The sequence below is a fragment of the Diadema setosum genome, chromosome 5, assembly GCF_964275005.1.
Source record: "Diadema setosum chromosome 5, eeDiaSeto1, whole genome shotgun sequence".
NCBI classification, from domain to species: domain Eukaryota; kingdom Metazoa; phylum Echinodermata; class Echinoidea; order Diadematoida; family Diadematidae; genus Diadema; species Diadema setosum.
Genome location: NC_092689.1, coordinates 38,785,016 through 38,803,957, shown reverse-complemented (window position 1 = coordinate 38,803,957; position 18,942 = coordinate 38,785,016). Strand labels below are relative to the sequence as shown.

General features: G+C 39.7%; 1 protein-coding gene across 1 annotated transcript in view; it reads right to left on the bottom strand.

The window, feature by feature from the left end:
• Nucleotides 1-18,942, bottom strand: part of LOC140228260 (uncharacterized) — an 83,305-nt gene that overhangs the window by 18,445 nt on the left and 45,918 nt on the right. The window contains exon 4 of the mRNA XM_072308487.1: nt 3,743-3,885. Within this exon, the coding sequence (XP_072164588.1) occupies nt 3,743-3,885 (143 nt within the window). The remainder of the gene's footprint in view (nt 1-3,742; nt 3,886-18,942) is intronic.

Below are 18,942 nucleotides of genomic sequence, written 5' to 3'. Positions count from 1 at the left end.
GTCAGACAGCAACTGACCATAACAGGGATGTTTCTGTTTCTCTTCCCAAACAATGTTTCAACTCACAATCTTGCCAACACAGTGTAATCGCTCAGCATGATATGCTGTTGCTGTTACATAGTTACAGAGTTGAAGGTTACAGCAATTGCCTGAGAGTTTCATGGTAAAAATATGTAGTATCTACAAGCTTGTATAGAAGATCGTAATGGATGCAGAAGATTGGTCAAAACCTTGTTGAACAGTGCACTTATTGCTGATGAAATTTAGTCCCACATCAATGTTTAATAAATTATGCAAGGGCTCGGGCATTCATTATGACAGATATCAATATTGCAGTGTAGAATCCAAACTATTACTCTCAATCATAACTTTACATTTAAATACTTTTTCTACGAATGTGTAATGTCTGCAGCATGGCGATGTAATGTCCATAGCACTTTCTTTTAATTGAATTATGCAGGTTTTTAAAGAACTTTGTGGATGTGTTGTGTGATATCACATTTTAGCTTTGCATTTGAATTTAGAACAAAATTTGACCAAAACACTGTTTTTCTACCAAAACTTGTATGTCAAAATAGGATAGACATGGCACTTTGAAAGGGGTTGAAATTTGAATATTTATATATATATATATATATAGATACCAAGGAGGATTAATCAGCTGAAAGTCATTTTATAGTGAAAATTTCTACTTTAGAAGATCTACCTTGTACATGCAAATTTTGCCAAATATGAATATTTTCAGCAAAAGACACACTATTTCAATAGCTGAAAAATGCTGGGGTTTTTTTCCAAATTGGACCAAAAATTATCGGTTTGCTATGACCCTTCCTAAATACTATCCACTGTGAAACAAAGTTGTTTCTGGATATTTGTTCATTATCTTTGTTTTTTATTCTTGGGATTTTTTTTTTTTTTTTTTTGGGGGGGGGGGGGGGAATGCCCACATGAAAAAGATATGGTGCCGATTTCAAACACAAACACACTGTAACATGCAGATGAACTCATCATAACCAGACTATTCCTGTTGCAATGGGCAAATTGGAAAATAAATAGGAAAAGCTACAGGAGGTCTACTCCTACCAGGGATGACATTTGATTATATTCATAGTTTCCATTTAGTATAATGTTTTAATGATTAGTCTCTGTCCTGATTTGTGTACAATATGATATAGTGAGTGACACGACATTGTGAGTGACACGACAGAACTTTGACTGTAGATTCTGGCTTTACATATTACAAATTGGACCAGGTTACTACACATGAAATAAGGTATGGTGAAACTGTATTTGGTTTTGTATTGGGGTAATTTGATTTTCAAAATACACAGCTCTAGAAAACTTTTTATGTTTAAAACGTGAGTGACACGACAACCATTTTTGAAAACTTTGAAGCCCTCATTTGTTCTGAAAATGATTTCTGAGAATATGTAATGCTATTCAGGGGATAAATACAATACTAAGGTTTTATCTTATCAACAAATACTCTTCAAATACAAATATTTTATCATGATTTGCAGTATGTGAATTTTGATGCAAAAATACACATTTTATGACATTAAATTACCCAAGTCCTAAATTTGCTGTATTACGAGATATAATAAATTATTTTACGTAATCTTTATGGAAGAATATGGTCTAAGATATCTAGTTTCAAAAAATATCGAAGCCTACTGATTTCTTCCAAGTTTTAATTTTCACCCTCATGTCCACTTTTGTTTGAAAATGGCCAAATGTGATCAGCAAACAAAGCCCTGAAATGCACTCACAGCACATTACAGCAGTGCTGCCTAGCTAAGGTTTCTTTCCCACCCTAGCTACGATGTACAATTTAGGATGCATTATCTCTTCCCTGTTCCCAGATTACACACAGGCCACTCTAAAACAATCAAACAATACAAATGTACTTTGGTAGTAGCACAGAGATAATTTACACTGCAGGTAGCTTGTTCTTCTGAACTTCCTGGAAGAGAGACAAAGTCTCAATATGCAGCCGTGTACTCACAACAATGTAATACAGATTTGGAAATGACAGAACTTTCTCTTTTGTTTCTGACACAATACCTTCCATAATGTTGCAGCCAGCACAGACTGAGATGAGGAAGAATCAATTGACAGGGTTTTGCATCACAAGATTTTGAATTGTAATGGCTCCAACATGGTCACTGCTGAATGGTCGTTGCTATTCCTTTTCATTCCCCCCCCCCCCCCCCTCCTCTGAGAATGTATCATCATACACTGGCCATTTTTTCCCTGTCACAGTGAATACTGTGTAATCCAAACATCTGCTTCATAGAATGTTATGTTGAGTCCCAGCGAATGAATACTCTGCTACACACAAGTTCATAATGTTAAAGACGATTAGTATTACAATCACTCCCAGTATGACAGATTGTGACTTTCTGGGTTTTTTCCTCTCAAAAGGATGTGTAGTATTGGTTGAGGTGAGGATTCAGCTTTTGATGTTTTGCGAGATATCTAAAAACCACTCTATGAAATGTTAAAGAGAATACAATTCTAAGGGGAATTGAAAGTTTATTTGATGCAAATCGGCTTTGATATGGCGTTCAGAAAAGGGTGTCAAAACACCACCTCTCCATCATCCTAGAGAAGTTTTCACGTTCTGAAACTTGATTATTCGTATTCCTAAAGACTTAAGCTTCCCAAAAATGTATGATTCACTTTATCTATGGATATCAAGCAATGTTTTCCATGCCCAGTCCATCAATAGGCAACCTCAATAAAAATAACCATGGTCTAACTCAAAATTGACAAAAAGGGGACATCTCAGAAAGGATGGTTTAACATCTCTCAGCAATTCTTGGTGGGGCAGGACCCCAGGAATGTTGTTCCACATCACCAGCAGCATCTCTCCCCACAGCTGAAAGTCTCCCCAGGCATACAGGAAGGAAGGTCCTGCTTCACAACGCTTGTACAGGAATTTGTGTGTTAAAAATAGGTCCAAGGGACCAGCAAAAAGTGTTCTTGCCGGACAGTCAGTTCATGTTGGTTTATTTCTACTCTTGAACCTGCCCATAAAAGGAAGATTTTGTTGTTGTTGTTGTTGTTGTCGGATCGTGAAGAGGAAGATTTTGTTGTTGTTGTTGTTGTTGTCGGATCGTGAAATATATTCTTCAATGTCTCCTATTTTACTTGATGGCAATCGTCAGTACACTTTGTCAGACTGCACTATGCTAGCTCGAAACACCTCTCAGTTTATTGATACCATAAAAAGTTGTGAAAGAAAAGCGAAAGTTGCAACAAAACAATGTCAGACACTGCAAATCTCAGAGTGCAGACCTCTGCAGAGCAACTCATTTCCACTCATATGTACGCATGCTGAAAATCGCCCCATTTCCCGATAATAAAGAAGCGTTGTGTTTGTAGTACCTAATCAGCTTCCAGCTGTGCGGCGCCTTGAGCAGAGTACATGCTTTATTGTGCATGCTTTATTGTGCATATGCACACCCCAGATACACGCAGTTTGAACTCCCAAGCTCATTGACCCTATTTGCCGAAAGACTAAAAATCCTTCAAAAATTCATAAAATTCATGGATCACTATCACAATTGAATCATCTGTTCCTTGTGTCATTATCAATTTATCCTGTAAGTTTCCTCTATTCCATCTGTTCATAACTTTTCTAGTCATTTTGCAAACAGACAAACAAACAAACGAACCCCAACAAAAACATAAACTCCTTGGCGGAGGTAAAAATAGTAAGGCAGAGGTGAGTACTCACTTTAAGATCCCTGTGGATGATGGGCGTCTGACAGTGATGAAGTCTTGACACAGCCTCGCACACGTTGCAGAATATCTTCAGCACTTCCTGCTCTGTGAACCCCACGGACAGCCTCTCGTTCATCTGCTGCACCACATGTCCATCTGCATATAATGAATGAATAATACACATGCACTGAGACAGAAGAAATACAATACAATACAATATGGGTACTTATATAGCGCTCTTACAATGTGTGAACATGTATCACAGTGTTTCACAGAAATAATATCCACCTTACACTTGGGAGGTAGGAGAAAAAAATAGAACAGACAAAGAAAAAAAAGTTGAAAAAAAAAATCTGCTGACTGGCAAGCACACTTCACTCAAAGCACTGCAAACCACTCATAATAATCAAAATATTATCAATAGGATACATCAAAGATTCTCATTAGAGCTCATTAAATATAATGAATAATTCAGTTTGGTGGAATTTGACACAACATCGGCAGGATGCAAGAAGAGGTCATAGTACTCATAAGTACAAAGGTACAGACAGTTGGTAACATGCCAAAAGTATAAATGTGCAACTTGGTTGCACAACCAACACATAAGATTTAACAGCATGCTTTAAAGGGTCTGGTTGACAAAGAAGACATTAATAAGCATCATGAGCTTTAAACAAAAAAAAAAAATTCTAATCAATGACAGTCTATCCTCAAGTAATTTCCATACACTGTGTCTAGCCCAAAGGGGACATATGCAAACATGAAGATACACTCAGAATGTTAAATGCTAAACATCACTTTATACACACTCTTTTTGACATGTGAAAACAAGAGCTTTCCTTTTCAGCACTGATAAAACTGATGAAAATTTCTTCACATCACATACGGTGTAAAACTGGAGGACAGCCGTCAGCAAGGCTTCTTCAAAATGCTCATGCAACCATGTCAACTCGAGGCAAAGAATCAACCTTCCCAAGCTGGCTATGAATGCTGCTCATGGAATCATGAATCCATCCCATCTATAATGGCAAATGTTATTCAAGAAGTTCATCACTTGCTACCCTTACACTCTTAAAAACACAATAAGTTCATGCCAGCCGAGGACTGCTCACATTGTGCACTAGCCATGGCATTTTATCACATTAAACCTCTTTCCTGATTAAGGCCGTCTTTCAAGGGAATAGAAGATGCCCTGTAGTAAGTGTTGCGATACTATGTACAATATTGCAAAATTAAAATTATGAGGAGCTATGCTCTATGTTCCGTGAGTCTAATACCTTGTACCTCTTTTTCTACTCTCTTCAGGACTTTTTTTTTTCATTTGTTTTAGTGCAACTTGCAATGATCTACAAAAAGAGGATTACAAGGTTTACCACAGACATGTCAACTCTTTTGTCTGGTTTTGTTTACCTGTTTGTTTTGTCATTTGTATGCTGACTGAAAAATATAAATAGAACTAGAAATGTCGCTTTGGCGACTGGTATGCCTCCGCCATAATGCATGATTTTCTCAATAGGTCTAGATAGTACATGTGGACAATGTGTGATTACATTTTCACAAAACTGGCAAAATACTGGAATGACAAGTTTGTCACAAATGTGTTGAATGTTCACCTTCCTTGACGTAGGTTTAATTGGATGAATAAGAGAGAATGTATCTAGGGATTTAAGGACTTTAACTTGACTTTGAACCATTCATACATTTAGGCATTGAGTAATTTTCAAGGTAGAGGTGTGGAGAAAAAGTGCAATTTCTGAATTGAATAGTAAATTGTTACCATTTTCATCTGGCCCTTGACCCTAAAATTCATGAGATAATTACTTTCAGGTAGAACATGCATAATATGTACTAAGTTTCAAGGTAACTTGAGCCACTTCCGAGATATGGAGGAAAAAGTTAGTTCAGCACTTTCAATTGATCTTTGACCTTTTGACCTTTGAGGCAAAAAGAGAAAAAAAAAACTTTCCAGAGAATTTCTATTAGGTTACACACGCATACACCAAGTGTAAAAAAAATAACCCTGCTGGCATTGCATAAATATGAGGGTAATAGTAAAATTTTGAAGTCTTGCACTTGACCTTTGACCCCTGACCTTTGACCCCATGAACCCTACATTCTCTAGATAATCACTTCCAGTCAGTACATGTATATACTATGTTCCATGAAGATACCTTGAACAATTTTCCAAGGTACAGAGAAAAAAAAAGAAGTTTTAATATTTCTACTTGACCTTTTGACCTTTGATCTCATGACCCAAACTTTCACCAGAGAATCTTAATTGGGTAATACATGTATACACTAAGTTCCAAGAAAATATCTTCAGGCATTCAATAGATATGGTGGAAATAGTGAAATTTTATGTATTTGACCCTGACCTTTTGACCTTTGACCTCATGACCCAAACTTTCACCAGAGAATCTTAATTGGATAATACATGTATACACTAAGTTTCAAGAAAATATCTTCAGGCATTCAATAGATATGGTGGAAATAGTGAAATTTTATGTATTTGACCCTGACCTTTTGACCTTTGACCTTTGACTTCATGACCCAAACTTTCACCAGAGAATCTTAATTGGGTAATACATGTATACACTAAGTCTCAAGAAAATATCTTCAGGCATTCAATAGATATGGTGGAAATAGTGAAATTTTATGTATTTGACCTTGACCTTTTGACCTTTGACCTTGAGCATGTGCACCCAAAAGTTGATAGGCACAACTTCACCCCCTAATACACATACATGCCAAGTTTCATTAGGATACCTCAACAGGTTTCGATAGTTACCTTGTCCACAAAATTCATTACGGACGGACGGAAGGACGGACGGACGGATGGACGGACGGAAGGACGGACGGACGGACGGACGGACGGACGGACGGACGGACGGACGGACAACCCGAAAACATAATGCCTCCGGCACCACTTCGTGGCGGAGGCATAAAAATATAAATAACAAGTGAAAGGATAATGGGGGGGGGGGAGGGGGTTTGTTTAATTCATTCCTTTCTTTCTTTTTCCATATGTAATAAAGAAGGAAAAAATATTATCCACAAATGAATGCTAACTTGGCATTGCACAAGTTCTAAGAGTGTACATACTAAAGTTGTATGAATTCACAATATCCGGCATAAAGCTAGAATAGCCAAAGCTGCATCAATATCACATAGCAGAAACGTGAGAGCTCAAAACTGGGACAAACTCTCCATTTGATGAATGAATACACATCTTTACAATCTATTGGTGAGATAGCTAATCCTGGGAATATTAGATTGCACTGATAGGACAGTCTCCTTCATCAACAAATAGGGGAAAAAAGAGTCAGTTATAAGAAAAGACATAACTGCTTTGATATCTTTTGTGTTCCATTCATTTCCTTTTACATTTTTTTTCCCAAAAATAACAATTATGGTTAAAGATCAATCAATCACTACAGTGAACAAGTGCAATGTAAAACCAACCAGAAAACCCACCAGATTTCAACAAAATAAACTTGTGAGGTAGTGTTACCAGATGATCATTAACTGCCTTAATTCCCTTCCAATCATTCCTCCTTCAATTTCTGTGAACATAAATCTATGTGTGTACGTATATCTCTCTATCTACCTGTACATGTATATATTCACTTTGGGGCACTAACTGGTTTCAAACATATCAAACATGCACACATATTTTTACAGCTTTTTCTTCCTGATTCAGTGCTGCTGTTCTTACATTTGTATGGATGAGTTGCTGAACAGACAGTACATTGTAAGCTACATGATGAAGTTTGTCCACTTTTCGCTTTGAATAAGATCCTTTGCAAGCACTTGCACTGTACAGATACAGTATTTCATATTCACAAAAAAGATTTTTTTTTCATCATCTAATATTAAATTATTTTGATTCACTTTCATGAAAACTACATTAGGGCAAATATGAAATACCTGGAAATATGTATCTAGCTAATAGATCTGCATTTTCAGGTCTATTCCAATATTTTAAAAGTGTAAAACTATGTAAAGTACACATCATATCTATTATTTTGTTCCTGTCTAGTCTTCTTGCAGTTATGTTTCTTACCCCCTTCCCCCATTTGAAGATTATTTAATTTTCAATGAATATTCTCTTCACAATGGTAAAATGCTTGAAATCATAGCACAGTTGCCCATATCTAAAATGTCTATTATTTACCTCTTGTTCATACACAGTAGGCATAAACCTGACACGCCCACCCAATCCCATCCAACTTTCCCGCCACCCCTCCCCTGCTCATCTTTGCCACAACCCCAAATCCCTGCTGCCTGGCGGTGCAATAACCCTTTTCACTGCCTTTTCACTGTGGTAATCCATCCTTAGCAGCAGTGCTGCCGGATTCCCCCCCAGTCCACTGCACCAGCGCCTCATGCTGTACCTGGGCATCCCAGAGAGTGCACTACAGCAGCCCACCACTATCTGTCGTCATGCACGTATTAGCATGTCTCCCCTCGTATGAGACCACGACACGCTTTCGCTTCCACGTGGCTTATCTTACATGGAGCATCGGACCCATTATACACAGATCTATAGGGAGAAAAAAGTACAGGACTGTAGGGAAATGGCAACGGCACGGGAGGGTGAGAGAGAGGAAAAGGTAGTGAGAGAGAGGTGTTCTGAGAAATCAGGGCATTTCACACCGAACAAAAGTAATTAAACCACTTGCATTAAAAAGCCCCCCAAAACCCAGAATCACATTTTCTTTTCCTCCTGACAAGTCATCCATTCCCTCCCCCCCCCCCATTTTTTTTTTTTTTTTAATCCTCTGTAGGACTTTGGGCATCAAATCAAACACATCTAAAGGGAAAGAATTCATTTACTGCTGAGAGAGATCAGAAACTACAGTAAAAACTACTACCATGCCTATGACATATGAGGAATTATGAACACTTTAATTGGACTTAGGTTTGCCAAATTTAAATTCTTGAATTGGTCTTTATATTGGAGTGCATTTTCATGAAAGCATTAAAGACCTAATAAAATGCTTGCAAAATTTTTTAATATGCAAAAGAAATGTAAAATATATGTCATGATTATCAATGTAAATATGTTGTCAGTGTCGTTCCGGTTTTTATCGCTTCTAGAAACTCCCCCAAATATCACATTTTTGGAGGACCCCGTTGCAGCTTTTGCGAAAAAGATAGTCACGTGACCAACACCCCTGAACCGATTGATGACGTATAAGCACGGAGTTGTGCTCAGTTAGCAGACGCCGCTCAGCACAAGCACTCAGATTACTAGCTTGGTACACGCGCGTACACGATAGCTACCTCCTTGCGCCCGGCCAGGCCCGGGCCCGCGGGATGTGCGCTCCCGGTCGACACACTGACTGTCGACATGTACATGTACGCATTACCACGTACATTATCACTAAGTTAGCTTGCACAGATACCTGGTACCTCGAGCATAATGTCTTCCCCTATATGGGTAAACTTCGACATTGATGATGATGATGAAGACTGCAGCTCTGACGATAGCGGAGAGGAAGAGGAGGCACATGAAGTTGAAGGGGAAGATGGGGAGGGAGAGGCAGCCGATGAACCAGAACGTTATCGTGGGGCTGCACCTTACCGATATGAACCAGCTGCATCTCCCCCGCTGCCAGTGCAAGAGCGTATGAACATGGCACCAAGCCCGAGAATAGACCTCACGGAAACGATCGCCTGGGAAATACAGAGTGGTATGTCTGGTATGCCCCCATATAGTTTAACGTTAGAAAGGATACACTGTATTCTACATGACTCACATTGTAAGTTGTAACTGTCTAGTAAGTAGATTAGAAGAACAGGCCGAGCTCGCTCACAAAGTGAGCGGCTACTCCGGCCGCAGCAAGCAAGCGGGAACGTCCCGGCCGTGGCCTGGCCCGTCGGCCGGCGCTTACAAGTTAAACTACCAGTAGTAGTCGATCTAGTAGCAGTCTACTAGTAGTTATGATAGTCTACTAGTAGTAGTAGTCTACTAGTACTACTACTAGTAGTGTACTATTACCACTACGGCACTAGGTCTAGTAGACTAGTAAGTAGTAATAGCAGAATCTTTGGTAGTAGTACAGAGGCTACACTCTAACGCCTAACGGTTAGGGGATGTTGTTACAGGGTGGGTCGTGGCTAGCTAAAAAAAAAGAAGAAAAGCCTAACCAGTTTCCCATAGTCAGTTTCTGCAATATGATCAGTAATTTAGATGCGTCATTTTCTCAGAAAAACGATACCAAGAATGATCGTCAATTTTGGTCGAGTAGTTTTTGTTTATGCTAAAAATCATGCTGTGGAAGGAAGCCCAAACGCCGTGCTTATCTACCGATGAATGCCATGGTGGGGCTGGATTCACGAGTAGGTCTAGGCCTATAAAGCAGGCGAGTCGCCGTAGTATTAGTACAGACACGCAGTGGTGGTGGGGCTATCGTGAAATAGGCCCCACCGCAGTCACGCGTGCACCGTACCCGTGCGTTAGCAAGCAAAGGTAGGTCCTCCTAGGGTTTAGGGTTAGGTAGGGTTGTATTTATGGTTAAATTGGCCGTTAAATTAGTCGAGCCGAGGGCCATATTATGAAGTCATTTCGCCGCATTCAATTCACTGTGGAAGGCAGCCCCACCGCCGTGCTTACCTACCGAGATGAACGCCACACGGTGGGGCTGAAACAGGCGAGTCGCCGTAGTATTACTATTAGTACAGACACGCAGTGGTAGGGCCTATTTCACGAGTTCGCCGAAAATAATGGATATCCAAGGGTACCACAGTTGTAATCTGTATTATTGGCAGTATTAAATCCGATACAGTTCATTAAATATTCTTTTGTCTAAAGGCTTAGCCAATGACAACAGTGCAGCGCAGCACCTGCTATGCGCTCGCTAGCTCGCTCCCCCGCCAGCGCTAGCCAGTGCAGCCGCCGGCCGCGCGCCGGCTGTCGCTGCGCTGCGCTAGCATAGCCTTGCCAGCTCGCTGGCTACGGCTAGACTGGTCGTGAACGACTCCGTTCTTAGACGTCATCACAATTTAGAAGGGATAGTGCGCCGCATGCGGTGAAAGTATAGCAAGTTTTCCAAAACCGAGGAAATTGTATCCATTATGTTAACAAATATAGAACAAAATTCAGAACAGTAAAAAACCCCGCACAACCATAGAATTACTTAGAATTTAACATTTAATATTATTACATCATTGAGAAAAAAATGCCTAAACCATTTTATTAGGTCTTTAAATGTTTTATTCATTTAGCAACAATTCTCCAAATAATGAATATAAGCTCAAAGAAGACAGATTGTTTTACATGAACCCTTTGGATAATGTTCTTGACAATCCCCCCCCCCCCTTGTCTTATGTCCCACATATTGCATATCATACTGTATGTAGTTGTACTTCAGATCTAGTTCTAAGAAATTATATACTTATCATACCAGTATTCAGACCATAGAATCCTCAACATTGTTCTCTATGCATTAGAGAAAAAAATAGTGCTGATTGCTGTGAAGATATAATTTTGTCTTAAAAGTGGCTGACTGAAATACCCACTAAATATGGATGTTTGCTTTTTTTTGAAAAGCAAATCTCACACTCCCACACACACAACGTGTGTGTGTGTTTTACCAACTTCCTCTGCCCGGAAGAAATCTGAAAATAGATCATACCAGAACCCAATATCATATTCCATGTCCCAGAGGATGAGTGAAGAATGGGTTTTGGCACTACACCCATATTAGATTCTCAACATCAATTATTGCCACATTCTGATGAGTCAATCAGCTGCAGCGAGGTCAAATATCATTGCCTGGACAGAATTTAGCTGCCAAAATATTGCACCATGCTCTCTTCAGGGTTGAACATCCACATCAAAATCATTTCCAATTCTTTTTTTTTTTCTTTTTTTATAAATAATACATTGCTCACCTGATAATTTTTTTTTTTTTTTTTTTTTTTTTTTTTTTTTTTGGTGTGCGCCTGGTCTAGGTAGCCCCACTCATATCGGGCTCTGTAATATTTCCTCCTGTAAAGTGTTTTATGTTGAGTGTTTTGTATCTAATTTGTAACATAATATTTTTGTTGTTCTTGGGGCTTTCCTAGACAATTTTGGTGCATCCTTGGTGTACGATTTGTTATATTCTCTTGTATTTTATTCCTATGCCGTTCTACTACCCTTTGCCACCATTTTGTACATGGGTGCAGGTACCCATTCTGCATACTTTGCTTCAGTGGAGACTGATCCCTGTGTAGACAGACTCTTGTATTCAGTGTGTACTGACTCTTGTTCTTGAGCAACCATCAATGGAGGAGATTACCAAGCAGCTTGTCATCCATTCTTGTGAGCGGACACAAATTCCTGTGTAGACAGACTCTTGTATTCAGTGTGTACTGACTCTTGTACTTGATCGAGCAACCATCAATGGAGGAGATTACCAAGCAGCTTTTCATCCATTCTTGTGAGCCGACACAAATTCCTGTGTAAACAGACTCTTGTATTCAGTGTATACTGACTCTTGTACTTGAGCAATCATCATCAATGGAGGGGTTTTGCAGGTGGCTTCTCATCTTTTGTGCAGTCCTGTCACCATTCATTTCATCCGCAGAGGATCAGTTCATTCAACCCCTGGACCTCTTTAAGTGCGTGAATACCACCAAACCGGACTCGTGGAAATACCATGGTCATCCAATTGCTTACTATAGTAACCACCATGCATGTTTCCAGCTTTCTATCTTGTTATGTGGGGACATACAGCTGAATCCTGGCCCGACTCAGTCGGACCATCACCAATGCGACAATGTAAGCCTACGTATGCATCATGACTCCGATCCACCCCACCGTGTAAGTTATGATGTTCACGCATTACATGACCTTAATAAAGGTGCCGACCAATTTCTTCATCAAGATGTCTGGCAAAGGATCTGTGAGCTCGGCATCAGACGACGTCGTTGTACACATCGTGGTCGCAGAGCTCACAAACCACATCTATTATCTCGTGTCGTTACAGACCGTCGGACAAGATCTAGGCCTACAGTAAGTGACATATCCTCTGTAACTCGTATTGGTATTTGGAATGCTCGCTCCCTGAACAACAAGTCTACATACATATGTGACCTAGTGGTAGATGCCAAGCTCGATATTCTCGTTATAACTGAGACTTGGTTAACTGGCACACAAAAAGACGACCTGATAATTGCAGATCTGAAGGCCTCTCTTCCAAACTTTGATTTTGTACACTGCCCTCGAACAAATTCCAGAGGTGGTGGCATCTGCTTGCTTGTCCGTTCAACTGCACGTATTTCCAAAAATGACACTTTCATGTTCTCATCATTTGAGCTCCTTGATGTCACAATCAACCTTTCTCATTCATCTGCTCTCAGAGTATATGGCATCTACAGACCACCTCCTTCTGCTAAGAACAACTTAACGAATAACTTATTTTTGTCAGAATTCCCTACACTTCTGGAATCAGTGGCAATCGATGACCATCGTTCCATTCTGCTCGGGGATTTCAACATACATGTTGATGATTGCTCGGATAATTTGGCTGTGTCTTTTTTAAGCACCATCGACTCTTTAGGATTTCAACAGCATGTTACAGGGGCAACTCATAAAGCCGGACATACGCTTGACCTAGTTCTTAGCAGAAAAGTCGACAATATTGTATCGAATGTGAATCTTGTTACATCTCTGCCCTCTGACCACTCCGCCGTCATCACCACCCTCAACCTCAAAGGCCCGGCGAACCCTAGGAAGCAGATCACCTCCAGAAATCTACGGTCTATGGACCTCTGCTCCTTTAAATACGACATTGCAGCATCACTTTCCCAGGTCAGAGAGCCAGCGTGTCCCTCCGAGGCTGTCCTGCAGCTCAACTCTCATGTAACAAGACTGCTTGACAAGTACGCTCCACTCAAGACTAGATCAGTAACAGTGCGGCCGAATAATCCTTGGTACACGGCAGAAGTGAAGGAGGCTAAGAGGCGCAGACGCCGCGCAGAGCGCCGTATGATCAAGTCTGGTCTTTGCATTGACAGAGAGCTGTATCGGCAAGAGTGTGAGTCCTACTACAACCGCCTTGCCGACGCTAAGTCAAGGCACCTAAGACAGGAGATTGCTGCCGCAGACACCAAACAACTTTTCAACATCATCAAAAAACTCACAATTGCACATCCGGATTCTGTTCTTCCTGACCATACTTCAAATCTTGTACTGGCCAATCGGTTCGCTGAGTTTTTCGACAACAAGATTAGCACCATTGCTTCTTCATTCCCAGTGTCTCCTGAAATCTCTTTCTCAAATTCCTCTCACATAGATGTAAACACCGAGTGTGTATTTTCAGAGTTTGCTTTAATCACTGAGTCACAAGTGAAACGTCTCATTAATTCTCTTCCGTCCAAGTCATGTTCTCTAGATCCTCTTCCCACATGGCTACTAAAAGAGTGTCTAGATGAATTTCTTCCTGCAATAACTCATATTCTGAACCTCTCATTGTCATCTGGCGTAGTTCCTGAGCACTTCAAAAGGTCTCACATATTGCCCCTTTTGAAGAAACCAAGTTTAGACCATAATGATTTGAACAATTTCCGCCCCATTGCTAATTTGTCTTTTGTTGGTAAAGTTCTCGAGAAAGTGGTGGCTCGCCAACTCAGAGATCACCTCGATGAACACCAGTTGTTTCCTACTAGTCAGTCTGCCTATAGGCACTTTCATTCCACAGAAACCGCCTTATTGAAGGTACTCAATGACCTCCTCTTAGCAGTAGACAAAGGCCACGAAGCTGCTCTCCTGCTTTTAGATTATTCTGCTGCGTTTGACACTATCAATCATGTGATTCTTCTGAACAGATTAGAGTCCAACTTTGGTCTTACGGGAACAGTCTTGAGATGGATTTCATCTTACTTACATGACCGCCACCAGATGGTAAACGTTAACGGTGCACTTTCTCAGTCATTCCCTCACAGACATGGTGTCCCCCAGGGGTCTGTGGTTGGTCCTTTACTATTTATTCTATACACAGCCCCTCTGTCTTCTGTAATCAACTCTCATGAAGATATTCTACATGTTATGTATGCCGACGATACTCAAATTTATATAATCATACAACCAAATACTCAAGTCGAAGCACTCTGCAAACTCAGTAGATGTGTTGAGGATATTAAGCAATGGTCATGTGATAATTATTTGAAATTGAATTGTGTTAAATCAGAATTTTTATATGTTCATTCTCAGTTTAGGCGAGGTGGTTCTCTCACAGAATTTTCCCTCGAAGACAGTACTATACCCACCTCTCAGTCCGTCAGAGATCTCGGAGTTATTGTAGATAAGCACCTGAATTTTCAACAACACATTAAGAACTCATGTCGTTCTGCTGCTTGGGGTATCTGTAAAATTGGTAAAATCCGTAAGTTATTGGATCAGTCTTCCACTGAACGTCTCATCCACGCATTTGTTTCTTCCCACCTTGACTACTGCAATTCCCTTCTTGTTGGTCTCCCTGCTTCTAGTATTGCACCACTTCAAAGAATTCAAAACACAGCTGCTAGGCTTGTAACCCTTACAAAAAGATCTGACCACATTACTCCTGTTCTCCAATCCCTCCACTGGCTCCCCATACATCAACGTATCACCTTCAAAATCCTCCTTATCGTTTACAAGATATGTAATAATCTTGCTCCATCTTACCTCAAAGACTTAATTTCTTTCCGCTCCTCCACTTCAACCCGTTCTCTTCGTTCTTCCTCCACTCTCCAACTATCACATGGTCCCCGCACCTGCACCCGCTATGGTGATAGGGCTTTTTCTGTTATTTCCCCGTCTCTCTGGAATAAACTTCCTCTCCATATTCGTAATGCTGATAACGTTGATAAGTTCAAGTCATCGTTGAAAACTTATCTGTTTACTCAACTTTAATTATGTTGTTTTGCTGTTGCATGTTATATCATAATTTGTATATTTACATAATGCTGTATTTTATTTTAATGTCATACTTCTTCTTTTTTTTTTCCGAATCAATGCGCTTAGAAACATCAGTATTAAGCGCTATATAAATGTTATTCATTATCAATGTTATTCATTATAATTGGGAACTGCTTTAACAGGAAAATCGTTTTTAAAGCACAACAAACTTTGATGTTTATAACAAAAATTTATATGTACATTATGACGTACTAAGAACCACAACAGCTTTTCTAAGATATATACACTTAAATGTAACTCTTCAACTCTCCATCTTCAATGTCTAGAATCATAACTAAATCCTTAGAAATAGTCATAGGGATGTACTTTAATTTCCTTATGAGAAGGTTAATTTCCATGCGAATTTTGCCCTTTGCAGTCCAGATATTTGTCGTTGGGCAGTAGGACCTTGTGTTGGCAATCGCAATGAGTGCCATGAGCGTCCACGTCCACTCACGCATGCACGTGTATATGCACTTGCCCCACTTCAGTGAGGGCAGGGAGGTGGGAAGAGACTCTTTCCACCTCCCTGGTGTGAGCAAGGAGCTTGAAGCTCCTTGGTATGAGTATGAAGAGTCACCTTCCCCATGTGAGAGCCACACACACTCTCCCTCTCTAGCTGTGCATAATATTGTATGTACCGGTACATGTTGTGTGTGTGTGTCAGATGGAGAAAGGAGGGATGATCGGAAAAAGAATGTAGAAAAAGCAAATGTGTTCATAACTCACTATTATAATGTGTATTGAATGTATGTGTTGATCACTTGAATGGTGTACAAACAGAAACATGTTCAAGTTAGCCGTGTTGCCTCTTTCTCAGCACTGGCAGAGTCAAAGACATCATGACTTCAAATGTATTGTGAACTCTGCGTAAGATTATACTGGGAAATGAATGAACATTACTTCTTAGTAGTGACATACAAAAATATACAAAAGACTACAAGGTTATACCGTGTCATTTTTTAATCATCCTTTTGTTTCTGCGAGTTGTAGCGTGTGTATACTTGTTGCCATGAATATCAATGGGTGAAATAATTGTACATGGTTTGATATTATGCTTACATACTTGGCTTCATGTGAGGAGATATTCACTGGCCGATATAGGCCACTGCTTAAAGGGGCATTCCAGACGATTTTCATAATTTCACATCATGTAGTACATAAATTAACAGCTTCATGTATAGATTTGTAGAATTTATTGTGGTTCTTGAGCAGAGAAACAGTACTTTCAAAAACCTTAAACAAATTACACTGAACAAAGATGATGACATAGGAGCCTCACATATCTCAGAAATGTAGCAGTGTCATTCCATTACAATACCGCATGCTTGCAAGCTCACCTGTGTGTAATCTATGCATGCCTTCTTCTTTTGTGCTGCTTCCTTGAGCCACATCTCATGCATTCTTATGGTGAGGCTGCCATGTCATCATCCTTGTTCATTGCAATTTGTTATAAACTTTGAAAACATTCTTATTTTTCATCCCAATCATTATAAATCCTGAAACTCTGTACCCAGTATAACTAATTTATATATATTCAAATGTAAAAATTTGAAAATCATCCGGAGGTCTCCTTTAAGCAGGAGATCCACTTAACCCTATCACAACCACATTCCATTACGCATACCAAAATGCCAGGAAAATAAATTTGTGCAGCAGCATGCTCAAAGCAAACTGCTTTTCAAGTTAAAAATACATCTTCTCATAAGTCACGAACGAGGAATATTCCTGCATAAAAGGTATTCTCTGATAATCGTATTTTCATGCTATCACGTTTATTTTACTCTGGAGACAAAAAAAAAATATATATATATATTCAGTCTACAAAATTAGAACTGGTAACTGAACTTACGATACTGCAGTGCTCCCATAGACTCACACGTAATTACCCTACACTCCCAAAGCACAGCATGAAATCTGTAAGGGGCCAGACTTGACTAGCATTCATGCTATTTTCTGGTTCCTACAATGTTTTGTCCTCGCTTTTTTAGGTAACTGATACGACCATAAACATGTACAATGATTGTTATTGCATTGGATAATAAATTCATTCATTCATTCATGAAATCGAGTGGAAGGAGAGTTTTGCTGATAATTTTCGCAAGAATTTTCTATGGTAACCCCTATCGCATTTGGTATAAAGCGGGTGCAGCAAACACGCAAATGGCGCAAATTTTGCTGCATGAGGGCAGCATACAGAGATTGTAGAAAACAACTGTTTATTGCAAATGTGAGTTAATTGAGTGTACTGTACGAGCTGAAATTTTCGCGTACAGATATTTTCGCGAATTGCTACTTGGAGGACATTTTCGCGTGTTGTTAATTTCGCGGTTGCGAGGGTCTAAATGAGCTTAGCTATTATCGTGCATTGTTATTTTCGCGTGTTGTTATTTTCGCGATTCAAAGGCGATTCGCGAAATTCGCGAAAATAAAACCACCGCGAAAATTTCAGCTTGTACAGTATCTTACCATAAAGGTTTTGTTGTTGCTGCTGTCGTTATATCATATGTACATAATGCTGTATTTTACCTCAATATTATACTCGCGGTGTTGAAATTTTCGCGCATTTTGCGCAACCAGAAACTAGCGCGAAAATAAAAACACGCGAATATTTTTGCTTGCCATACGTTCCTGTGCGTGATGTCTTGATTCCGCGGAATTAAAAACACGCGAAACTCTTCTGACCCGGCCTAGCGCAAAAAATTAGTCGCGCGAAAATATCCACTTTTACAGTATTGACTTCTAAGAGTACTTCGATACTAATAGTACATAATAGATGCTCGCTGTCATTATGTGAGACTTGTATTTGTCATTGTCTTTCCATCACCCTAGTGTTCGAGGGAGAGAAGTTTTGATGATTCGGTTGTCATGGTCTGTACAGTAGACAGCCACTCCTTAGTTATCGACAAAGTAAGAGAGGATGGATAATATAATGAATGCAGCTCACAATACAAAGTCCAATGTACAACACAATGATGAATACGAAGTGGAACTACATGAAGCACCATCCACTGCTTGCATATCAAAGATTGCGCAAAATGACTTGTTTATTGCAAAATGTGAGTAAATTTAGTGCATCTGACCATAAAGGTCATGAGAGATAATACACACACTGATGCAATGGTTTATGGTCTTCATTGTTTTCTTGTTATAGTATCACTAAACATTTTAAATTATTAACTTCAAGTGTAACAAATATCTTTGTCCAGCACAATGAACATACAGTATACAATGTAAAGTGTAAGGTCCTTTGCCTCAATTTCCATGAATCCCCAGGCATGCTA